Genomic DNA, 25,980 nt, shown 5'->3' with positions numbered 1-25,980 from the left:
GGATGGTGGTGCCTTCCCTGTCTGAGGCATGCAGGGGGTACTTGAGGGAGGAGCTGCGCAAGGCAGGTCCGCAGGTGGCCTTACACTTCACCTCCAACATCTGGAGCAGCCAGGGTGGAGATTATACCTACTTCTCCCTCACAGGGCACTGTTGCAACCAGTCAGGCCATTGGTGGGCTCTCCTTCAAGACGAGGTGAACAACGAGTCCCACACGGCAACCAAGATCATAGAGGCCATGAACCGCTTGGTTCATGCAAGGGTAGCTCATTGGGCATGGTGAGCTCACCCGCGGGTTCGTGGTCACCGACAATGGGGCCAATATGGTCAAGGCAGTCCATGATGCCAACTTTATTAGCATCTGCTGTGTGGCACACAAGTTCCACCTCATTGTCAGGGACGCCATGGAGGGGGACAGGGCTGCTGGTGATGGTGCCAGCACCACCAGCAAGATGATTTCCAAATGCAGGAAGGTGGCGGGCTACTGCCACCAGAGCATCAAGGGGGGCAAGATGCTGCGGGCAAACAGGCAGAGCTGAGCATCCTGCAGCACAAAATCATGCAGGCTCCACATCCCTGATGCTCAAGAGGCTGGTGGAGCAACAGAAGGCCGTCCATGAGATGGCCTTGCTTGGGGAAACTGGGATCAGTGGCCCCCTTAACAGAGCTGAGTAGGATACCATCTCCCCAATCTTGCTGGTCCTGAAGCCCTTCTTTGGGGCCATCAAGACCCTCAGCACTGCCGATACCCTTCTTAGCCAGGTGATCCCTGTACTGAGGGAACTTCAAAAATCAAATGGAGAACTTCCAGGGGATCAATGTTCCTGGCTGGGGCATGCCACTGTCACCAGAAGTGCAGGAACTGGTGAGGTGGCTGAAGGAGGACATCAGGAAACAGCTTGATCCCTTGCGCTCCACTATGGTCCACATGCTGACTGCCATGTGTGACCCGAGGGTGAAGGGGAGCATATGCAGCAGCAAAACCCTGGATCACTGGATGGAGATGCTAATGAACAGAGTCAGGGAGGCAGAAGGGCACAGGCAGAGGGACATGGAAGAGGGGGATCCACTGTCCTGTGCCAGCACGCCATCCACCAGAGGCACTGCCAATGTGGGCCAAGGCCATGGCTTCCCTGGTGGAGTCCAGAGGCACCAGCCCCCCCCATCAGGCAGGTAGCACTCAGGCCTTGGTGGCTGCCTATCTCGCCGAGGACGTGAAGCCACTGCTGGGTGACCCCTTGGCCTACTGGGCAAGCCACAGCCAGATGTGGCAGGATCTGGCCACGGTTGCCCAGGAACACCTGTCCTGTCCAGAGAACAGTGTTCCAAGTGAGAGGGTGTCCAGCAGTGCTGGGGATGTAGTGATACCCCACCACACCTTTTTGGATCCTGGTTTGGCGGAGCAGCTGGTGTTCCTCAAGGTGAACCTCCCACTGCTGGCGTCCCCTAAGCTCCATGTGCAGCAGGAGTGAGTGCCACCCTCCTCACTCCATCCATACCAATTTCCTTTTGGTTTCTGATTTCTGAACCATTTAATGCCCTGCTCTCAGAGCTGGAGACAGCACTCACTGCATCACTAGCCAGCAGGGGAAGAACATGTCTCTGCTGAGCTCCCATGCCAGGACGAACTTGGAGGTATGGGATGGGGCTATAGGGAAGGAGGAGACCCCAGGTCCTAAACCTAAAACTGCACCCTGGCATGGTTGGGAGGCCTGGTGGGACTGCCGGCAGCACAGCAGCCCCCAGGAAATGCCAGGACCAAGGACCTCCCTGGTGAAAGGTGGGTAGGAGATGCCTCAACCTCCAGCCACCACATGCATGCACAGTCCTGGCTGGGGAAAGCCCAGACCCCTAAGAACTCTGAGAGGCCTGAGGCTTGCTGTTTGCAGTGGGGTTGTGAGGCTCCATGTGAGCTCAGCTTAGCTGCCTGGGATGCCATCTGCGAGGAATGGGCTGCAGTGTAGGGGAGGTACAGAGCTGCAGAATCACACACCAAACCGACAAGTTTTTTTGGGTCAATCGATATCTTTTAGTAGACCAACTGAATAGTTGGAGAAATATATCTTAGCAAGCCTTCAGGTTGAAAAACCCTTCATCAGGCTGAGGAAGCATCTGCAGTTGGTGTGTGTGCTCTTCCTGGATGGAATGAATAGTAAAGAAGCCAGAGGCTGGTATGCAATGCAGGCAAGAAAGCTAGTCAGTGAAAATAGAAATGGAGGCATCGGGGGTGAGGGACAGGATGGGGAGTGGGGAAGGGGGATGTAGCAGGTAAAAGTGAAGAGGTACCTGGGGAGTCAGATATCCAGCAGGTTGTAGTGTGTCATAATTCCAATATCTATATTGAGTCCATGAATTTCTGTATCCAGGAGGTTGATGAAGTGAAGTTCATAGGCTCATCTGTGAAAAGTGGTTTCTAAATTCCCTTTGAGGATCAGGCCTCAGAGATTGGAGACAGGTAGTTGGGTGTTCTTGTCTTTGATAGATTTTTGGTTTGCGCTCGTTCTGGTGTGCAGTTGTTGCTTGTTGGCTCCTATGTATTTTCCATCAGGGCATTTGGTGCCCTGATGGAGATATGTATTGTGAAGATATCTCCATACTGGAGATATTGTTGGCAGGTTTTGCACGGCTTGTCATGGCATGGCCTGGATCCATTCAGTGGGTTTTGGGCTGTAGGAAGTTGGCTTCTGGTGATGAGGCTAGCGAGGTTCAGTGCTTGTACTCCCATTTGGTGCCAAAGCCCTCACACCCTGGCAACATGTCCTCTGTGTGCACGGCAGCAACAGAGTCAGCAGCACAGGGTTGTGTCCCTCACTGCTGCCACGCGACCAGGGGATGCATCACCACGGCAGCGCAGAGCTTGTAGCTGCAAGCAGCTTCATCACGTGGCCCCACTGTGCCCTGCAGTGCCGGGTCACACCCACTGGGCTGAGGCCCCAGAGGAGGGCAGCAGGGTGGGGAGCCCGAGCCCAGAGCCGGTAGCCTGCCCTGCCCCACCCTGCACACAGATCTGGGTGACACCAGTCCTCCCTAGCCCCGGGAGTGCATGCTGTGGCAGGGAGCCACCCCCCACCCCGGGCGAGCTGCCTGCAGCCCCATCCAGCTCCTTGTGGGGACCCTGCAGCCCCATGCACTGCCCCAGCCCTAGTCTCAGCCCCAGCCCTGCCCAACTCCCTCCCTCCCTCACTGTGGGGCCCTCAACTCCCCACCTGTGGGAGCTCCTCTTCAGTCATCTCAGCAGGATTTGAGCTGCTGGTGAGTACTAAATGATGGTTCCCCACAAGGGTCTCTTCTTTGTCTGATTCTTTTCAACCTATACACCAGCAACATCCTGTGGACAACATTACATAAATTTATTTATGCTGATAATATTGCATTAGCCACACAAGATGATTCTTTCGAGGCAATGGAAAAAGTCCTTGAAAACACCCTAGAGGACTGTTGCCAAACTTGGTATTTGAAACCTAATGCAGCTAACATAGCCGTTTCCATGTTACAGCTTTACAACTAAAACACTAAATGTACAATTTTGTGGAACTAAAGTAATTCATGAAAAACATCCATGGTACCTTGAAGGCACTGTAGATTGCACTCTCAATTATCACTAGCACCTCAAAATTACTGGCAAAAGAACAGTGAAAAGGGTAAATATTATAGAGAAGCTCACTGGTTACATCCTGGGGAAGCAATGCTCCTACCCCCTGTAGATCAACACAGGCCCTGATACTTTCTACAGCTGAATACTGTGCTCCCATCTGGGGCCAAAGTCCTCACACCCATCACCTCGACACACAGGTAAAAGTTGTCAAGCGAGTAGTGAGTGGTGCTCTAAAATCCACACTGCTTCTCTGGCTGCCAGTGCTATTGACTATTGCTCACTCCAGAGTGTGAGGGGATTTGGCTGTACTTCGAGAGAATGAAAAAATCTTGCATGACCCTAAACTACTATTGTATAAAGATATCTCAGGTCAACGAGAGGCAAAGCACTGCTCGACCTGGTATTGGCAATGGGGGATGACCTTATCAGCAACCTAACGATCAAAGGGAAGCTACGTGACAGCAACTACGATCTCACCTTTTCCATCCACCATAAAGCTGGCAAGTCAGTCAGCAATACAGAAGTCCTCGACTTCAGGATAGCTGACTTTGAGAAGCTCAGGAGGCTTGTCGGTGAGGCCCTAAGGGACCACGACCCAACGGGGAGGGGAGTTCAGGAAGAGTGGTTGCTCCTCAAGGGAGCAATCCTGGATGCACAAGCAAAGTCTATCTCATCTTGGAGGAAAGGCAGCAAAAGGGCACAGCAGCCCGCTTGGCTCTGCAGGGAACTAGCAGACCTCTTGCATCTGAAAAGAAAGGCCTACAAAGAATGGAAGACGGGATCCACCTCCAAGGAGGAATATTCTGCACTGGTCTGAACCGGCAGGGAGCGAACCAGGAAAGCCAAGGCTGCGACTGAACGCCGACTAGCTACAAGTACCAAGGACAATAAAAAGTCCTTTTTTAGATATGTGGGGAGCCAGAGGAAAAGCAAGGGCAACATTGGATCACTGCTAAACCAGATGGGACAACTGACAACCGATGCCCAGGAAAAAGCCAACTAGCTAAATGGGTACTTATCGTTTTTTCACCAATCCCAAGTGACACCCCTGCCCGTTACTTGATGGGAAGGCCTGGGTGATGGAGATTCCTTGTCCTCCATCAATGCTGACCTCGTGAAGCTGGATACCTTCAAGTCAGCCAGTCCTGACAGTTTACACCCCCGAGTACTCAAGGAGCTGGCTAGCATAATAGCTCAGCCCCTGGCACGGATCTTCGAGAACTCCTGGTGCTCTAGTGAAGTGCCCGAAGATTGGAAGAAGGCCAATGTTGTGCCTGTCTTCAAGAAAGGGAGAAAAATGGATCCAGCAAATTACAGACCCATCAGCCTGACCTCTATCCCAGGGAAGATCCTAGAAAAGATTAGCAAAGAGACTATTCTCAACAGACTGGCCGACAGCAAAATCCTGAGGGATAGCCAGCACGGGTTTGTCGCGGGTAGGTCTTGCTTGACCAATCTTATTTCCTTTTATGACCAGGTGACCTATCAGCTAAACAAGGGGGAAGAGATCGATGTCATATATCTTGACTTTAAAGCATTCTTCTATCTGGTATCCCATGATCGCTTCTTAGCAAAACTGGCCAACTGTGGCCTCGGCTTCACCATGATCCAGAGGAGAGCCACGTGCATGATCAGAGGTCAGGAAAACAGACCTTATGATGAGAGACAACAAAATGTGGTTGTAGATCTGGCCATTGAACTTCTGGGTTTCTGTCTGCAATGCAAATATTGGACTGCAGTGAACCACATTCGTACAGGACATAGAAAGTGTGGCTATTTATTGAACAAACGGGGCATAAAGGACTCACTGAACCGCGTATGTAGTCAATGAACCACACTGCAAATTCCTCCCCTGAACTTGCATATCGTGGAGGGATTGAAGCAATCTACTTAGCCGACCCAGATATCATCAACTGAGTTTCAAACCTCAACATACAACTTTAATTAACCTGCACTTTCCTGCCATTGCTTGTCCTAGCCATACTTAAAGAAGAAGAAAAGCTCACATTTTTCTCCTCTACTTTGTAAGTAACTCAGCGTATTATTTTTCTGTCCTTTGGAATGGCAACTGGAGAACAGGGCTAATTCCCTACCAGGCCCGTAAATGGGTTTTACCTTTGAGTATTTCTATCCATGCTTACAGGCTGAGGTACTGGCATGCCTGGGAAGAGGGCTGCAACTTCACCTCTGCAGGTACTACCACTCTCATGATCTCAGGGACTCGGGCTTAATTTTCTAAAGGGTGACTATTGCTGATTCTTGCCTGAACCCCTCCACTGTCTACTGCCATGAAGATTTTGGGCTCAGTTTGGTCAAAAGCATAATTTGAAAGAACTAAAATCCTGCATGTGCTAATGACTGGCTTACTTGAAGCTATGGTCTGCTGTCCTGCCATGTGGAGGAGAGGGTCTTCAGGAGATAGCTCTTGGAACCCAGAAAGCAGACGGCGTAATGATAATCTACTACACAGAGGTGAACAAAATATTCATAAAAAGAAGAAAGGCCTGACCCACATCTTCACAGTAAGTCTCTGTGCTAACAGTCATGGAACATTTGACTTTGATCCCTGCTTGAAAACAGCATGGACTGCCCATTGAAACAATTATGATGAAAAACTGTTATTAAAAATAACGAACATGCAGTTCAAACATATCTACATGAAGTTTCCTCTTTCAGCTTTGCCTCTGCTCCCACTCTTTTCTACAGACTCAGCCACATTATTTTTGGACCATTGCTAACTGTGCCTTGGGGAAAAAAGGGTCATTACATGAATCATGAACACATAAACATTGTGAAGGGGAACTTCCAAAGCATCTTCGTGACTGAGGACCCAATGCTAATCTTCAAGAAAGTTAGGGTAAGTTTTCTTAAAGGTGTTTGAATGTGTAAAGGTGCAGACAGGGGTCTGGTAGGATTTTCAAAAGTGCATTGGAGCCCAAAAGTCAAGGTGATCAATGGGCCACAGCAGTTCCAAAATCCAGTCAGGATCCTTTCTACATTTTACCTCCCCCTGACAGTGTCCATTTCCAGTCTGTCACTCAGGAAACCTGAGCTCCAAACCAGCCTACCTGGGGAGCTAGTACAAAATCAAGCAGGGTAGTAATGGAACCTGCTGTGGAATAATGAAAACTTTCAGAGAAAACTTTCCTTTCCTACAAAATAGACAAAATGAGGTTACACCAGGAAATGCCTAACTGCCTCAATTCTGAGCCAGCTTCAGAAGATGGCAGAGTGCAGACTATAGCAGTTAATGTGAGGAAGGACAGTATGGCATGCCTGAAAGAAGACTGCTCTTGCAGCAGAGATAGACAGCATTCCTGAGCTAAGTACGTGAATGCATAAGAAGTGCTGCATTGGGTCAGACCCATTATTTCATCTAGCCCAGAGTCCTGTTTCTGACACTGGCACAGATGAAAGCCATAGGGAGAACTTAGAACTGGATAGATCTAGAGTGATATATTCTCTATTCCATACTCTCCCTGGCAGTTACCATTATTGGTTTAGAGATACCAAAAGAAACATCTCCAACAGATCTGTTAATGCCCATTGAACAAAATGATTGTTAATTAATTTCTCTAGTCCCTTCTTGAACCTGGCTATGCTATCTGTGCTACCACCTCCTGTGACAATGAATTCCACGTCAACTATGTGATGCATAAGAAAGTACTTTCTCTTTTTAAGATGCAGTGACCAGAACTGCACAGAGTATTCAAGACGTGGGTGCACAATGGATTTGTATAATGGCATGATGTTATTCTCCTTTTCATTTTTAATTTCCTCCCCAATGATACCTTATGTTTTACTGGCTTTTTTAGTTGTTGCTGCACATTAAACTAACATTTTTAGAGAACGATCTACGATGACTCTAAGGTCTCTTTCCTGGCAGCAGCTGAATCTCCAAATCAGATTTAGCTGAACTGATTTGGGACAGTGATTCGAATCTATTGCTGATTCCTGCCTGAACCCCTCCACTCTCTACTGGCATGAGGATGTTGGGCTCAGTTCAGTAGAAGGCATATTTCAAAAGGCCTGAACTCCTGCACATACTAGTGACTGGTAGCCATGGTTGGCCTTTCTGCCAAATGGAGGAGAGTGCTTTCCGGAGGCAGCTCTTGGAATCCAGGGAGCAAACAGCATAATGACAATCCACTATACAGAGGCACCCAAAATATTCATAAAAAGAAGAAAGACCTGGCCCACATGTTCACAGTAAGTCTCTGCGCTAGCAGTCAAGACACATTTGATTTCCTGCCTGAAAACAGCACAGACTGCCCACTGCAATAACTAGGATGAAAAGTTGTAGTTAAAAATAACCAACAGGCATTTCAAACACATCTACATGAAATTTCCTGCTTCAGCTCTGGCTGCTCCCAGTGTCTTCTACAGACTTGGCCCCATTTGCTTTAAGACTGTTACTAACTGCCCCTGAAATAAAAAAAGAGCCTGGTTACACAAGTTTATGATCACATCAATATTGAGGACAGGCTTTTCCAAAGCATCTCTGTGACTGAAAATCCCAAGTCCAATCTTCAAGTAATTTAGGGGCAGATTTTACCTCCTCTTGGAGGTAAAATTTCCAGACTTGCTTTCAAGCGGTGACCTTAGAAAGCTGGGCTCCAACCAGCCCACTTGGGGAGCTGGTACAAAACTAGGCAGGATTCCAATTGAACCTACTTGTGGCTTGATGAGAGTTCAAATATGTTTCAGAGAAACCTTTCACTTTCAACAAATGGGATAAAAATCATATTGCATCAGGAAATGTCTAACTGCCTCAATTCTGGAGCCAGCCTGAGCAGACAGCAGAGTGCAGATCACGGCAGTTAGTGCAAGGGAGGAGAGTGTGGCTTGCCTGAGCAAGGACTGCTCTTGCACTTTGGAAAAGTGCTCCAGTCTAGAGGAAACCAAGATGAAAAACACAAAAGATAAGAGGAATAGGTCAGGGATTTTCACCTGTGTCCACATCTTTCCTGAATGTCCCTGTGAAACATGGTTGGTCTTGTCAAGGTTGCAGGCTGACTTAGACCTATGGCTACCTCCTAACTTTGTCAGCCCGCACTATGATTAGTTGTTAAGTGGGTATAAAAGCACAGTTTGGATTTGTTAGCACCTGCCTTGCAAATCTTAGGCTTGAGTATTGGGCTTAACTTGGTTAGAGGCTAAACTTCAGACACTGGCATCTGCTTTATAAGTTATGTACCAGTGAAAGGTTTATCTAAAGCTGTTGCCTGACTTCTGGCCAAATTCTGAGAGTACCTGTGGGAGGTAACTCTTTGAACTCAGGCAGCAAACAGCATAATGCCAATCTAGTACATAGAAGTACATGTAATATTCATAAAAAGAACACAACCTTCTCCACAGTCTGTACTAACAATAAGGAAAATCCCGCTTTGATCCCTAGTTGAGAATGCCACAGACTGCCCATTAATACAATCTTAATAAAATGTTATATTGTAAAAACCAACATGTTTAACTCCCACCCCACCTCCCCTCCACATACACATCTCCTAAATACAATTTTTACCTAAGCTTTAACACTGTCCCATGACTTCCCTAGACTCTACCTAATGGGCCCGAGACCCACATCAGCTGTCTCTAAAAAGTTTAAACCCTCCTGTGGTATTGGGAGGAGTTTCAAAAGTATCTAAGGCAAAGCCTCCACAGCCTCTGGAATGAGCACAGCACTGCCATTAAGAGATGAGCCCCACACAGTGACACCTGATTCTTGAATACCCAAGCAAGGGTGGCAGTGTAGGCACATCCGTCATGAACCTGAGTAGCCTTGAGCATTTGCCTCATGATTTGCTATATCCGGCAAGCCTGACTACAGTCCAGTTTGCACCCAAGCCATCCACTCTGCACCCAAGTTTGCATGCTTGGGCAAGTCATGGCAAGCTGAGCTTGCTCCAGAAGCAGTATAGACATGGCCTAAGTGATGTAAGAACCAAGCCCCATATTAAAGAAGAGATTGTGGTTTAAGGCCAGATTTTTAAAGACATTTCAATGCCTGGTGGGCATTTCAAAAGTGTATATGTACCTCATTCCCTTTGAAACATCCCACCAAGTTATTGGAGTCTCAGAGGAATATTATGTCTTTTCAGCTGAGGCTAACCTGAACCCATACCTTTCTTCTTGTCAAGGCTGAGGGCTTTACTAGGATAGACCCTGAACAGGATAGAGTGCCTGTGTATCATTGAAATAACACAGATGACCAAACCACTGAATAGGCCATTTCTGTTGTTTCTAAATGAGAAGAGATGTGATTGCAGTGGTCACTTTTCCAACATTTGCTTTATGAAACTTGAATTTCTATGTAGTTTGTTCCCCAGCCGTGGACTTTTGACTTCACAGTTTTGGAATGAAGCTCCTGACAAACCTACAACTTAACATCTCTACATTCAGATTGAAGTCCTCTTCTGACCAAAGAAGAACCAGAACAAGGAGGATTTATTGTTCTGAAAATGGTTTCAAGCTTTTCCAAGGCTCTCCATGCTCCAGTGGAGATACTCTGCAGAATGATTTCAGTGGAGAAGTGTGGAATACAGAGGGAAGGCAGAGTTCAGAGGTGGAGCCTAATATTGTAATTTCTATTACCTGGAAAAAGCTCTCAGCTCTGAAGCCCCAGTACAAAGAAGAGAGTGTTGAGAAGACAAGAGGAGCTGCCATAGCAGGGACCAGCAACATCCATGGGGAAGGGCACACAGCAAATATTCCTTGCTTTACTTTGCTTTGCAGTAGCAAAATGTCAGGAAGAGAAGACCTGCCCAGGTGAGAGACCAAATCATTCCCTTTAACAGTATGGTAATTACTAGCTTTTTCTCAAGGCCACACTGTAGCCTCTGCATTGAGGGTTAGACTTGGGGGACACAGAGATCAAATGCATGTCAAAGTTCAATTTATTCTCATGAAGAAAGGGGCCCTAAAACTGTATTGCTGTGACCTGAAAAGAGAATCATATGTGGGGATTGATTGCACTGGGATATGGTAGGTGGAAAAGAGAAGCAATCAAAGAAGCATGGGAATGGAAATATGAGAAGGGGAGAAGGTCAACGAGTCGGTGGAACATCTGCTGAGAAAGTTGCTCTCAGAAAAAGCCTAGAGAGATTGTCCTCTGTAGCCCCTCCCCATAAGAGTCACAGAGACATTGGGTTTTTAAACAGTGTGCTGGCTGAAGTAGGTGAAGAACCATGAGAAAAGAAAACATATGTTGCCAGAGTGCTCCTGGGCGTATGGAAACAGGACCCTGCACCTTCCTCATCCACATGAGTTCATCAAAGAAATGCTTATTTCCCACCCCCCATGTTTTTCTCTGAAGGGATACAAGCAGGAAAGACTCTACATTATGGTTAACTACTAGATTTAAAATTGCATTAATATATTTAAGTCCTACTGCACAGTGCGGAAGAGTAATTTACATTAGGCAAATGTAAGTGAAATTTTAAATCCCTTAAATTCAATTCGTAAATTGAATTAAATTAAATTCAAATCATAACTCTGAAAGCTCTTCAAACTTTAGTTTGCCAAGCAGCAGATGTGTGGACTCAGAGAGCAGCAGAGGTCGAGCCAACAAAGCACAGGACACAAAGGCCACATCCAGAAGGAGGAATTCAGGAGAAAAGCTTTCCACTCTGATTCTGCTTTCTCCCAAGGCCCCAAAAAGTGTCCTCTGCAGGCCCTCTCCATATAAGTCCCATGAGACTGGCACACAGGGTCCAGAGGCCCAGTCCTTCACCTCCTATCTGCACCTTGCTGCCAAGTCCAGGGCACCCATGCCATTGGATTACATTTGCCTTTCTAGCCAAAAAAAAGAGCTCTGTCTGACGTTGCATGCAGATCCTACTTCCCTCTGGAAATTAACATTTGCAGAATGTGCCAGATCCTGTGGCTCTAATACATGTCATTTCATGTCTCCAGAAGTAAAAATAACAGGAGTCAATGGAACTAAGAAGCTTGATATTATCCACGGTCTCCCTGGAGCTTATGGTATCATGGGTCCCAAAGGAGAACCTGGAGATAAAGGAGAGACAGGTATGTTGCCAAGCACCTGATGGAAATCTGCCTCAGAATCTTATGCAAGCAGCAAGTACTTAATGAATAGCCACAGTCATCCTGGTTAAAATCCAGTTTTAGGACCACGTGTGTGGGTACTATTTACAAAGTCTGCAGAGAGCATGGGCCATACTGTTCGCTGGTGTCAATTGGCTGGGTTCCACTACTTCTAGGATCAGTGCAGGCTACATGTGAGATTGCAGGTATGTTGTAATGTCTACTGAATGGACAGGATGTTTAGGTTTGTTTTCTGCATCTATAGGAGACACCGGACCCCCTGGGCCTCCTGGGGAGATGGGACCACCTGGGGACAAAGGTAAAAGCAAACAGAGACTAGATATGTGATTTCAAGAGAAAGGGCTTTTTCAGACATTTTCAAGGATTGGGGTTTGCCAAATTACTTGATTCCAATTCTGTCAAAGGCTCCCTGTATCCAGGCCTCTTCCTGGTTTTTGACTCACTGAAAATCCACTACTGATAGCTGAGACAGTGTCTGTTATTCCTAAGTATTTCCCAGAGATCTGGTGGCATGTGGGTACACCATAAAATGCTTGCCAAAAGCTCTGGCACTTCATGGGGAGGGGTCACGTGGTAGTTTCTCTTGTCTGACAAGCTAACTAGAACCTTTAAAGGGAGAGATGATCAAAGAGCATCTGATATCAATGTTCACAAGACTGGTCAGCAGTGTTAGGAATATCAGCGGTGATTTAAATTTTTCCTGAGCAAGAAAGTGTGGGGACCCATAAATAGCAGCTAATCAAATTAAGGTCATTTTTCACAAATATTTTTCCAAAGATGCCTTGTCAGAATTCAGCTTCCCCAGCCTTACGAGCCCCAGTTCTGAGCTCCCATTCAGATTGCTAGGTCCCTGCTCTCACTGTCCATTTGTTCCATCAGGAGAAAAGGGCGACCCTGGTGAGCACGGTCCACAAGGTAAGGAGAACTTAAATAATTATTTTTATTGGGAGAATGACATCCCTGCTGTTGCAGTGCTCTTCTTGGGGATGGAGGTTGTTCAGCTAGGCACAGAAGGAGCTTTTCAAAAGAGCTCGGCACCGTCTGTGTAGGCAGTGTCCATTGAAGATCTTGCATCAACTCAGCCAGCTACCTGGGGCTCAAGCTCTCTTGGAGATCTGCTGCACGATATGTGGAATTCCAAACAGTGCCAGTAAAGCACTGCTTGGCTGACACCCAGTTAGGATTTGTATTTTGAGATTTGGGATTAGCTGGAATTTTGACAGCATCTGAAGGAATTTGTCCAACACTCAGAATTCAACAGGGTAAAGGAGCTAAACTGGGGGTTTATGCCAAGATGGGATTCACATGAAGTGCTGGAGGGGGCGGGGGCAGAGGGAGGTGAATTCAGATCAGGGTGAGATTACCTACCTTTGAAAGGCTGTCTTACGTGTTTTTTCTTTAGGAGACAAAGGAAGCCCTGGATCAGCTTCAGAAATAAGTAAGAATGTCTGCCCTCTTCCTGGACTTTGTTTCATTTTAAAATCAGGACTCCCTGCAGCACACAGATAACTTTTGCCTGATATTTACCTGCATGTAATGCTGAACTCCATCATGTCCCACTAGCTGACCCCTTATAGCTGATACTTAAGAGATGGGCAGGAATCACCACACTTGGATCTGGATTACAATCCAGACCTGATCCTCCTGAAAGTCTGTTAAATCCACTGGTCTGGAAATATCTCTGTCATTATTATGGCATTTGTCCCCATGGTCATCTACATGACTAGGACAAAGTGGGGAAGGGAGAAACCAACAACACAAGCCTACCAGCAGACAGCGGCACAGCTGCCTTTATCAGGGGCTGGAAGGTTTGGTAGACACGTGCTCTACATAATGTCCCTATAGGGCTGAAGCAGTATGTGAGGGCAAAAGTTGTATGGCCTGGTGTTCTTTGCATTTACTGCCTAAGAATGTGTTGAAGTCTATAGAAATATTGAAAAAGAAGTATGGATTTCACACCCTGAGGTGCCTGAAATACCTACCAGCGAAACTAGTTTTTGATAAAGCCAACTGGATGAATCCTTATCGTGAACAGCTGTTTTATTGCTCATTGCTCATAGTGAAGAAATGAGTTTAGCTGGGAAAGAAGTTAAGAACTCTGATGAGGGCTTTCTGACAGTGGTTTAGACCATGCAGTAAAAAGTAGGCAGCTTTGGGAGCTGTGATTCATGAGCATTATACATGCAATGTATAGCCACAATCAGCAGTGTTCAGGAAGCTCTTTTCCAGCATTCTCAGCTTTTTCTATGGGTTACAGGCCATTCATAGATTCATAGATGTTAGGGTCAGAAGGGAACTCAATAGATCATCGAGTCCGACACCCTGCATAGGCAGGAAAGAGGGCTGGGGTCCTCCCTTGGGAGCCCGTTCCAGACCTTGGCCACTCTAACTGTGAAGAAGTTCCTCCTAATGTCCAGTCTATATCTGCTCTCTGCTAGCTTATGGCCATTATTTCTTGTAACCCCCAGGGGCAACCTTGGTGAGTAGAGCCTCATCAATTCCCTTCTGCACCCCCATGATGAATTTATAGGCAGCCACAAGGTCGCCTCTCAACCTTCTCTTGCGGAGGCTGAAGAGGTCCAGGTGCCCTAGTCTTTCCTTGTAGGGCTTGGCCTGCAAGCCCTTAACCATATGAGTGGACCCTCTCCAGGTTATCCACATCCCTCTTGAAGTGCGGCGCCCAAGACTGCACGCAGTACTCCAACTGCGGTCTGTCCAGTACCCGATAGAGCGGAAATATCACCTCCTTGGTTCTGTTTGTCATGCATCTGCTGATGCATGATTAAGTGCAGTTAGCTTTGCTGATAACTTCGTCACACTGCCGACTCATGTTCATCTTGGAGTCCACTAGGACTCCGAGATCCCTTTCCACTTCCGTGCTGCCGAGCAGGTCATTTCCTAGGCAGTAGGAGGTGAAATACACACAGCTTAGAGCAAAGCAAAACTCAGAGTCTTGGTCCCTCTTAAGCTTGTATCCTGTTCACATAATCATATATTTTTTACTGCTCTGTAATTTATGATACATACCTGCCACATGGCTTGAGCAGGAGTTGAGGGGAAAACAGTAGTCTCTTGGCTGGCTTGAATCATCCTGAGCTGCATTTTTTTTCCTATACAGGACAGGAATATTTGGACCAGATATGGTGTAAAGGTGAGTGTTATAATAATGAGACATCACAAGTGGTTGCAGAAGTTGTCACCTCCTCCCATTCAGGGAACATGGAATTTATCTCACAGTGTAGAGAGATCAAATGCATGCAGTTTTAATACTGCATCCAACTCAGTTTGAGACTGAGGAAGACAAGGTAAAAAGGATGTCAAGTGCCCTAGGATTTAAACTGCAAGAAAAAAGCTTTTTGAAACATCTTGCTTCTTAAAAATGTTCAGGATCACTTGTCTTTGAGTAATTAGCCATTTCTTCAGAATGTATTAATTAAATTGAATTTCCCTCTTCTTCAGGAGCAAAGCATTGCAAGCAACTTTTAGATAGAGGGGTATTTCTGAGTGGCTGGTACACCATCTATCCTAAGGACTGTAAGCCCATGACCGTGTTTTGTGACATGGACACAGATGGAGGTGGCTGGACTGTAAGTGAAAACAATGCAAAGACTGTCCAGTCTTGATACTATCAAAAGCCATGTATTTCACTGGGTATGAGCTTGCTCCAAAGCTTTGTTGCACTGGGATGTACCTAGAAGGGACAATGCAGCATTGTCAGGTATTTGTAATAACTCTGGTGATGATGCAAGATCACTAGAATCTGAACATCCAAAAGATGCTACTGAGTCTCTTAAAGTGCTGTTACCCTCCTGTGCAAACTGGTAAGCGTTTCAGATAAAATTGAGGCTGGGGATCTGAAAGTAACAAGTTTGATTCTTTTTCTTTAGAATTTCGGGGAAGAAGAGGTCAGTAAGCTGAGGGAGGAATGGGTTACTGATTGTCTAGGGCAGGTGAGGTCTTGTAGGCCCTCAGAGCTGTTCAGTGGATGGAAATAATGTTTTGCAAAGGATTTAGAGCATTCACATTCGACTGCTGTGAATCAGAATTCAAACTACCAACATTTTCAAAGAGTTTTAGATTAATCGAAGTGTTCTAATCCAGTGTTGTTGTTGCTTTTTAATGTGTCAAAAACTCTTCCTCAACAATTGTCAAAAACTTTTCCTTCTTTTGTTTCAAAAGGAAATGTCAGTGAAGTCCACATGACTTTATGAAGCTTTTTCATTTCAATGGAAGTGCCTTTTTAAACTCTAGAATTCAGAAGATTTTCTGACCAACTCTAAATATTATTGTACTTTATTAACATATTATAAGAACATAAGAACTGCCATTTACTGGGTCAGATCATATGTCCATATTGCCCAGTCTCGTGTGTCACAGTGGTAGAGAGTGGATGCTGAAAGTGAGAGTAATTTGGATATGACCAGGGTATTGCCCAATCTCACTGTGACCTACTAATACAGTAACAGGATAGGGGACCAGCTGGGCTGTGGTGGGACTCAGGGGACAAGCGTCTCATGTGATCACAAAAGCTCACTTGCCGAGCTGGAAAAAGGCTTAGAAAGTCGTCTTATTCTTTTCCTCTACAGCTGCTGCCTTATGTCACACATCCTGTTCCTACATGCAAGATGTACCTTAGCCTTCCAGTATAGGGAACTTCACACTGGGTTTGTGTACTGCATTAGGCTTCTACTGGTAGCTTCTATGCAGTACTTGGGTGATGTTCTGTGGCCAATGAATACTGGAGGCCAGACGATAGTAATACCATTATCTTTTAGTTTCTTCCACCTCTTCAGGTCTTCAACCAAAACTAAAAATAAAGAAGAAAATCTATACAAGTCTGAACTCATATGTTCATGAGGAAGAGAAGATCCAGATAAGTTTAACAGCAATTTGATTGTTGATGCTGTACAAGACTGATATTACCCTTGGGGTTTTTTTAGAATAATAACTAATGTTATTCCCCTTCCTTTCCTTGCAGGTCTTCCAGAGACGGATGGACGGTTCAGTAGACTTTTATCGTGATTGGAAAGCATATAAGAAAGGTTTTGGCAGCAGACTGACTGAATTCTGGTTGGGGAATGACAATATTAACATACTGACGACTACAAGTAAGCAAATATCCCAAAACAGCATTTTGTTTTCCCACCAAATCCTACCTGCATCCTCATGTGAAGAGAGTGCAGAACAGAATTTTAAATAGGCTCCAAGAGAAGAAAACAAGACAGGAGGTGCGAGTGTGTTTTAAACTTTGCTGTGTTGTCTGTAGAAAGAGACTGATCTCAGCTAGTAGCTACCATCCCGTGTTTGCTTAAGTAGACTATTAATTCTATGAAATGACTTATCAACTACCAGTATGTAGTATAGGCCTTTCTGATCTCATAGCCACAGCTATCTCACTCCCTTTGGCAGGCCCATTGCCAATCTACTGCTCAGCTCCCACACAGATCCAGGTACCACAACTCCACTGCCACGCTTGGGACCCAACTGTAGCAACTCCATGACTTCCTGGGGGGCTACAGCCAGCCAGTGGAGAATCATTGCTGCAGGCCACAGCACAGTGAAGGTGGACAACTGAGAACAAGGATGTTGCTCAGAAACATACCTTTCATAAAAATTAATTGGAGCAATTCACACGATAGCCATATTGGCTTCAGACAAAGCCTAGACTGACAGGCTAGAGTGATGAAGGAAATTGCATATGATCTGCTTCTCAAAAGTACACACAGGACACATCTACATGAGATGCTACTGTGCAGTGGTTTCATAGTTTCATAGTTGATAGGTTCAGAAGGGACATGAGCAGATCATCAAGTCCGACCCCCTGCCGTGGGCAGGAAAGAGTACTGGGGTCAAATGACTCCAGCTAGGTGATTAGTTACTGCACATTTTGTACATGGTTACTGCACATTTATTTACTACTTGTATAAGCAAGTACCAAATAAGTGCACAGTAACCGGAGTTACTGTGCAGCAGCACTAGTTAAATTCTTTTAAGTGATGCTGCTGTGCAGTAACCTAATCATACTGCACAGTAGCATATTAGCACTGCCTATGCTGTGATGCACTACTGCATCATTAGGCTACTCTGTAGTCAGCATCTCATGTAGTCCCATATTGTCTCATTTAAGAAGCACAGAGAACCTAGCTAGCGGGACTGCAGAACGCAGACTACTGAAGACATACGAGCTGTCATGTATATGCTCCTGTTCCCTGTGTTGCTTTGGCAAACACAAAGGTCTGAAATACACTAGGAAATGCTGAAATCGCCTTCTGAGGGCTTCATTTCCAGATGCTCATGCTTTGGCCTTTTCCCAGCCACTTCCTCATATTACACTGTCCACACATGAGCAGCATTCCTTATGGTCAGGACAGTAAGACTCCAGGAGACCACATCTGAGTGTAGCATCTGGAATTCAAGTAGGAAAAGTTTCAGAGGGTTTTTTCTTGCCAGTTCTTGTGGTACTACTAAAGTGTAGGTGGAACCAAGAAAGGGTGTACAGTAGTTTGTTAGTGCAGATGAAGTGAAGAAAAACTCTAGTGGAAAGGAGGAAAAGTTGGTGTCACAAACAAGAGGAAGGGTACTGCTTGGTTTGGTGTATTTGATAGGCATGAAAAATAGTGCTCCAATACTGGACCAAGTTCTTCAGTTATGGTAGAGCAAAAAAGTTTTGAAGATGCAAAATGAGGATGGAATATGATCAGCTATTTTCTTTCTTTCAATTTCTTTCATTAGCGCTAACTGAACTTCGTATTGACCTCACAGATTTTGATAATAACTCTGCATTTGCCAAATACCAAACATTCAAGGTCTTAGATGAATCTCAAAAATACATGATGGCTGTTGGAAAATACGCTGAAGGTGATGCAGGTAGGTACTCAGCACTGTTGCTCAATCTTTTGTGTGACAAGAAATTCCTACAAAGCAAGGAATTCCTAAAGCAGAAGTAACAGGAATCCCTCCATATCCACAGTCATTGTGAAAGTTCTTGGGACCCGATCTGATGCTTGAATTTACTTCTACACAGTCCTGAAAGTCTGTTTTCATTACAGCTGCTGAGCTTTTCTTTTGGCCTGAATGAAGATTAAATGGCTTAGCAGGAAATTAATGGTGGGTTTTGTTACACAGACATAGAAAGTAGAGATAAAACAAGAACAAACCTTAATCTTTGCTTTGTTCTTACTTTCAGGATAGAAATTGAATCATTTTAGATTGAGAGAACATGATTTGTAAATATGACAAACCTGTAATCCGGCTGTTGGATTTTTGAGTTGTAGCCATGTTGGTCTAAAGGCATAGGCAGGCAAGGTTCTGTGAGTAGATGTGGTATCTTTTATAAGATCAACTGAGTAATTGGAAAAAAGTTTCTAGCAAGCTTTCAGGCACAATCACCCTTCTTCAGGCATAGGAAATCTCTGCTGTTCTGAGATTCCAAGTAATGAGAGAAGCTAAAAGTGTGATAGGATATCAGTGAGAATGTATATAGATAAAAATTAGGAAAACAAAAGCTAAAGCAGGGAAGGGAGATGGGAAAAAAGTGGGGGGGAGGGGCCAAAGGTGAATAAGGGTGACTCTCCAGTAGTTGTAATTCAAGGTAGAAAAGAGGCTGTTTGTGAAAAAAGGAAATAGCTGTAAATTAGGAAGACAAAGGGCAGAAAAGTAGGAGAGGGGAAAAAGTTGGCGGGGAGAAAAATGTAAGGGGTCAGGTCTGCAAGGTACCTGGTGAATCAGATGTCAGGCAGGTTGTAATGTGTCATAAATCCAATGTATATATTGAGTCCATATTTTTAGTATCCAGTAGATTTATGAAGTGAAGTTCATAGGCTCGTCTACAAAAGTGTTTTGTAAGTTCCCTTTGAGGATTAGAGCTGAGAGATCGGAGAGGGAGTGATTGTCTCGTGAGAAGTGTGCACCCACAGGTAGTTGGGTATTCTTGTCTTTGATAGATTTTCAGTGTGCATTTATATTTGTGCACAGTTGTTGTTTGATTTCTTGTCCATATTTTCCATCAGGGTATTTGGTGCACTGGGTGAGATATACAACATTTCTGGAGGTGCAAGTGTAAGATCCAGAAATAGTGAGGTTTCTGTTGTGGGGTGTAGTTATTGTAGGGTTGTGGGAGATGTGTTGGCAGCTGTGCAAACTGAAGCATTAGATGTTTTGGCACTTTCCTAAAGAAAGGTTGAGCTTTTTCCTTTTCCTTCAGTTCCCAAAGACTGAGTATCTAGATGTCCTTTCTTAAAATGATTGGCCACAGTACTTTTGAGTCTCAGTGCAAAGGCTGAAACACAAATGCCCTTTGCAATATCTGACTCCCTGCAGATTGCTGCTGGGAATGTAACCTGGCATGTGACACATTAGGAGCCAAGAGGGAAATGGTTATAATGAGCTTCTGATTCCCATTTCAGAATTAGAGGGATTCTGAGTACCCTTGAAACGGGGAGATGAACACCAATGTTCCCAAATGACAGAGCTGGCTAAGATGCCTGCTGTAGAACTACCTTGCTGTGAGCTGTTAACAATGACATCATTCAATTTGCACAGGGGATTCGTTGATTTATCACAATGGCATGCCATTCTCCACTAAAGACCAAAAGAATTACCCTTCTTCTGCCGACTGTGTAGGAAGCTACAAAGGAGCCTGGTGGTACTTTTATTGCCATGAATCCAATCTGAATGGACTTTACAAGAGGGGAATACATGAAAGTTATGCAGATGGAGTGAACTGGCTGAAATGGAAAGGGTATAAATATTCCTTGAAAACTTCAGAAATGAAAATTAGGCCAACGCTAAGCACATAGGAAGGTCAGGGCAGGAGAAGATTCTAGACAAAGGATTTTAGGACGTTTGGATAGTCCCAACACCCGCCACTGCCTTCTGATCATCCTTAGAAACAAATAAAGCACTGCATTGGTCACAAAGGGCTGCTCTTTTTGCTTCCCAGTAACTGGAGTTGATACAGGAATATCCTGAAAGTAGTTTTATGGTGTCTGGGTTATGTGTAGCTATGTCTAAAATCCCTGTGCAGAATTGCCGTGGAGGGCTTCTCTGAGGGTGGAGTAAATGCGGAGGTGCATGTTGCTTTATTCACTCTGAACACTGACAGATCTCTGGATAATTACTGTCACTTGTTTACTTCTTTCATGACAAATAGTGAAATAGCGACAAACAGAGCTATGTCCTAGGGCTGTGTGATGCTTCGGGTGCTGATTTGATTCGGAGGAGATTCGGCCCGATTCGGTGGCCGAATCTCCAAATCCGAATCAAATCAGGGGAACAATTAAAAGGTCCTAATTAATTCAAAGCTCTCCGAATAAATTCAGAAAAGATTCGAATAGTTTCAGCAATTCAGGTAGTCTCTGCTCGCAGGGGAGAGGGGATCATGAAGGGACCCCTGCCAGGCCCCATCCCCTGCCTGCTCCCCCAGCCCTCCGACCCCTGCCCACTCTCCCAGGCCCCCTCCCCCCATGGCTGCCTTGCCCACCCAAAATCCCGGTTGTTTAAAAAAGAGCCCCCACTCACCAGTTGCTGCTAGGCAGGGGGGGAATCCCCACTGCTCCACGCTGCAAGGGGGTCTCTGCCACATGCTTCTGGTCCATTTCTAGGTTTGCCGCCGAGTATGTGGAGGGGCCCCCCATGTTCCTGTGGGACACTCCATCCACCCCAGCATCACAGCATTCACAAGCCGCGCTGCTACCTCAAGCTATGTAGAAAAAACATTTAAAGCTGTGTCTATGTTCAAATTGCTGATTCTCCAAATCAGCATTGAATCTTCAGGTTCAGATTCAGCTAAATTGAATCAGGGACAGTGATCCGAATCAACTAATCAAATCACTGTCCCCGATTTGGGCCGAATCCGAATTGAATAGTGCTTGTTTTGTGCACCACTACCCAATACCCAAGCCTAAGATTTGCAAGGCAGGTGTTAACAAACCCAAACTGTTTGCAGTACTTATGGACTATGGGAGAGTGTAACAGGGCCGGACCCCATCACTGCGGGGAGGAGCATGCCCGAGCCACCACCAGCCCAGCACGGCTTCCCTCCCGCCAACTCCCTGAAAAAGACATGGTTGTGCTGTGACCATACGGGCTGGCTGGCAGCTGACGTGGCCAGTGCAGCTGCACCAGACAGCCCTGGCTGGGGCAAGGCCCCCAGCTGTGGGCAACTGGAAGTACTATATGATGGTACAGTAACAACAACAGAATAGGGGCACGTGTAAATGCGCCTGGAGATTGTTAAAAAAGAAAGGATACAAATTGATCAATTTAGTCTCTCTTTTAATGTATTGTGCCTATGAGCATGCACGGGAAATCCCCCATCTGAATCTGGAGAAGTTTAAATGCTAAGCTCCAACCCAAAGTCCTCCTTTTTGGTACATTATGGGACATGAGTGAAATGAGGGGATTTAGGAAGGCAGCTACATCAGCAGTGATTTTTCCTGCTCAGTGGCTAGGCATTCATATGGGACTGATCCAGTGGGACTGTTTAGGTTGTTTCCAGAGGATTCTGAAGCCAATCCTAAAGCAGGAGGAAAAGTCCATCATGTAGAGTAAGACCAACCTATTACTTACTATGCCTTTGTAAGGCTACAGAAGTTTGTCATTTTAAAAAGTAACTGAAAACTTTCAGAGGTTTCCCCTTGCCTGAGCAGAGGTATATTCTGCCCAATGATCTCAGTGGAGACAAAACATGGAGTACGGAGGCAGACTGAGCGAAGGAGAGTTCAGAAATGGAGCTTAATATTGTAATGCCTATTGCCTGGAAAAACGCTCTGCTTTAAAACCCGAAAAGAGAGGAGAGTGTGGGGAGAATACCACCATAACTACCATTGCAGAGACCATCACTATCCATGGAGAGGGCTACAGAGCACACCCTTCTTGCTTCACACTGCTTAGCAATAGCATTTTGTATGAATGAGGACAGTAGCACATGTGAGTGAGAGACTTTTACTTTGCTCCGTTACTTTGCAGAAGCTAAGGGCCACACTGTAGCCCCTGCACAAAGTGCCATGTTGGGGGAAGGGGAATGGGATTGGGAGTGGGGGTGGTGGAAGGGAGGGGAGCACCGAGTTCTAGGAGCCAGAAGGAGTTCATAGTTTCATGGTTGGTAGGGTCGGAAGGGACCTGAGTAGATTATCAAGTCTGACCCCCTGCCATGGCAGGAAAGAGTACTGGGGTCAAACAAGCCCAGCAAGGTGTTCATCCAGCCTCCTCTTAAAGACCCCCAGGGTAGGAGCCAGCACCACTTGGCTTGGAAGTTGGTTCCAGATCCTAACCGCCCTGAGAGTGAAGTAGTTCTTCCTGGTGTCTAGTCTGAATCTATCCTCTGCCAGCTTGTGACCGTTATTTCTAGTAATTCCTGGTAGTGCTCGGGGGAACAGGGACTCCCCCAGTGTCTGTTGTCCACATCCCTCCTGAAGTGTGGCACCCAGACCTGGACACAGTACTCCAACTGTGACCTGACCAGTGCTGCATAGAGGGGGAGAATCACCTCCTTGGACCTGCTTGAGATGCATCTGTGGATGCATAACAAGGTACGGTTGGTCTTCCTGACTGTGTCCCAACACTGTCGGCCCATGTTCATTTTGGCATCAATAATGACTCCAAGATCCTTTTCTGACTCTGCACTGATGAGAAGGGAGTTCCCCAGCCTGTAGGTATGCTGCTGGTTCTTCCTCCCCAGGTGCAGCACCTTGCACTTGTCAGTGTTGAAACCCATCCTATTCTCATCTGCCCACCCCTGTAGCCTGTCTAGGTCCAATTGCAGCCTATTCCTCCCTTCTAGCGTGCCCACTTCCCCCCACATCTTAGTGTCATCTGTGAATTTGAACAGGGTGCTTTTCACCCCCTCTTCCAAGTCGCGGATGAAGATGTTGAACAGCGCGGGTCCGAGGACCGAGCCCTGGGGTACCCCACTGCCCACATCCCTCCAGGTTGAAAATGACCCGTCCACCACCACTCTCTGGGTGCGGCCCTCCAGCCAGTTAGTGACCCAATTGACTGTGTAGGTGTCGATGCCACAGTCCCCTAGTTTTTTAATGAGAATGGGGTGAGAGACAGTGTTGAAGGCCTTCCTGAAGTCCAGAAAGACTACGTCCACTGCTATACCTGTGTCTAAGGATTTTGTGACCTGGTCATAGAAGGCCACCAGGTTGGTCTGACAGGACCTGCCTCTAATGAACCCATGTTGGTTGCCCCTAAGCATAACCTCCCCTGCTGGCCCCTCATGGACATGTGCCAGGATAATTCTCTCAAAAAGCTTACCCCGTATCGAGGTAAGACTAACTGGCTTATAGTTTCCTGGGTCCTCCTTCCTCCCTTTTTTGAAAATGGGAACCACACTGGCCCTTTTCCAGTCCTCTGGCACCACACCAGAGCACCATGAGTGCTCGTAAAGCTGTGCCAGGGGTCCTGCAATGACCTCTGCCAATTCCCTCAGTTCTATTTGGGAGACTTTCCAATAAGAGCTCCTAACAGGAGAAGAGTTCACAGTGGAAAGGCCAGGCCTATGACCTCCTGTGAATGCACCAAAGAAATAGCTATTTCCAGCATCAAAGTTCTTCCTTAATGGAATCAACCAACAAAGACTCAAAATTCTGATTAGCTGCTATGGTCAAAAAAGGTTCATGGTTCTGTTAAAATTATTAAGTAGCATAAAGCTGAAGAGCATAACTTCAATTATGCATGCTTTAGAGAGATTTTTAATTCCTGTTTTTTTCATAACTCAACACATTATCAACTTGGGAACCTCTTCAGAGTTCAGTCTGCCAGGCAGAAGATGTCTGGAGAGGGCTGGCAGGAGAATTTGAGCCAATGAAGTGCAGGATAAAAAATCCACAGCCAGACAGGGAATACAGAGAGAGAGGCTTTTCACCCTGATTCTGCTTTCTCTGAAAGCCCAGAGAAGGGCGCTTTGTAAGCCTTCCACAATAGGAGCTATAGAGAGGCCTTTTAGGATGGGGACACAGGGTCAGGAAGCACTGTACTCCTTTTGTATCTGCAACCTGATGTCCAGACTTTTTATAAAAACTTTTCTAAATCACCATTCCTTGGACCATTTTCATAATGTAGTTATAACGTTCAGTCACCTTCCTCTCCAGGAGCAAAGAATTGCAAGTACCTGCCAGCAGTTGTTACAGAAAAGGAAATTCCTGAGCGGCTGGTACACCATCTAGCCAAAAGACTGCAACAGGACCGTGTTGTGTGGCATGGACACAGATGGAGGTGACTGGGCTGTAAGTTAGAACAATACAATGGGATGCCCAGTCCTGGTGCCATTGGAGTTGATGGGACAAAATGCCAATGGATTTCACTAGGTGTGGGTTTCTTCCAAGGTTTTACAGGAACAGGGATGTTCCTAGAATGTACACAAAGCATATTTAGGTATTTGTAACAGCCTCTGTGGATGATGAAAGTAAAATCAATTTCTTAATGCCATCATGATGAAGCAAGATCACAAGATGCAGAGCATCTAAGGGAAGATTCTGCCAACTCTCTTAAGCTGCTACTCCCCTCCTGTACCAACTGGGCTGTGTTTTGGATAAACATGAGGCTGTGGAACTGAACTGGAGGTAGGTTAATTCTGAATTTCAGGGAGGAAAGGGCAACAAAGTGGGGGAGAGATAGGGAGCTGACTGGCCTGGGAGGCTCTTCTAGGCCTTGGTTCTATTAGTGTCCAAAGCCTATAGTAACTGGAAAAAAAAGAAAGAAAACCCTGCCCTCTTTGTTTTAAAGCAAATGGAAATGAGAAGAGTGAGCAAAAATACTGTGTAGTGGATGGAAATTCTCTTTTGCAAAGGTTTTAGAGGGTTCAAATTTGGCACTGTTGTGATTCAGAACCCAAAATATCAACATCTCCAAAGTACTTCTGATTGATCAAAATGTTGTGTGTGTTTTTTAATGTGTTGCTTTTTCTGTGGAGTTCACAAGAAGTGATAAAAATGAAAAGGCCTTGTCAGAAGAAAATTCAAAATGTTTCATTAAGTAAATGTCAAAATGGGATGTCTCCATTTATTCCCTTCTCTATTTCAGAAGCAAATGTCAGTAAAGTCCACATGATTCAATAGAGCAATTCCGTTTCTGCAGAACTCCGTTTTTTAATTCCAGAGAGTTCAGAAAATTTTCTGACCAACTCTAAATATTGTTGTACTTTACTGCCTTATTCCATTTTGGCTTACTACTATAGTGTGGTGATTCTCTCTTGGGTGATTAGGCACCAGCTGTGCTGTGGTGAGAGTTGGGGAGAAGTGTTGCAAGCTCATTTGCTCAGCTAGAAAAAGGGCTTTAGATCCTTAAGGTCCTTACTATTATTCTTTCTCTACAGCAA

The 25,980-nt window shown here is 45.7% G+C and overlaps 1 protein-coding gene across 2 annotated transcripts; it reads left to right on the top strand.

Annotated features, from left to right (window-relative positions):
- The first annotated feature begins 10,083 nt into the window (after nucleotides 1–10,083).
- LOC102377588 (ficolin-2-like) lies at nucleotides 10,084–20,723 on the top strand. 2 transcript variants are annotated; one of them, XM_025211204.1, is made up of 10 exons: nucleotides 10,084–10,358; nucleotides 11,505–11,618; nucleotides 11,902–11,955; nucleotides 12,537–12,572; nucleotides 13,060–13,095; nucleotides 14,776–14,808; nucleotides 15,117–15,244; nucleotides 16,636–16,765; nucleotides 18,390–18,524; nucleotides 20,063–20,196. In XM_025211204.1, the coding sequence occupies exons 1-10, from the start codon at nucleotides 10,277–10,279 to the stop codon at nucleotides 20,077–20,079; spliced, it is 765 nt and encodes a 254-aa protein (XP_025066989.1). In that variant the 5' UTR covers nucleotides 10,084–10,276; the 3' UTR covers nucleotides 20,080–20,196. The 2 variants fall into 2 exon arrangements, with proteins under 2 accessions (XP_025066989.1, XP_006029747.1); XM_006029685.3 differs by lacking the exon at nucleotides 20,063–20,196 and adding an exon at nucleotides 20,199–20,723 and having other exon boundaries at nucleotides 10,089–10,358.
- The last annotated feature ends 5,257 nt before the right edge of the window (nucleotides 20,724–25,980 follow it).

Source organism: Alligator sinensis, unplaced genomic scaffold, assembly GCF_000455745.1.
Source record: "Alligator sinensis unplaced genomic scaffold, ASM45574v1 scaffold323_2, whole genome shotgun sequence".
Lineage (NCBI taxonomy): Eukaryota > Metazoa > Chordata > Crocodylia > Alligatoridae > Alligator > Alligator sinensis.
This window is presented reverse-complemented; position numbering and strand designations above follow the sequence as displayed.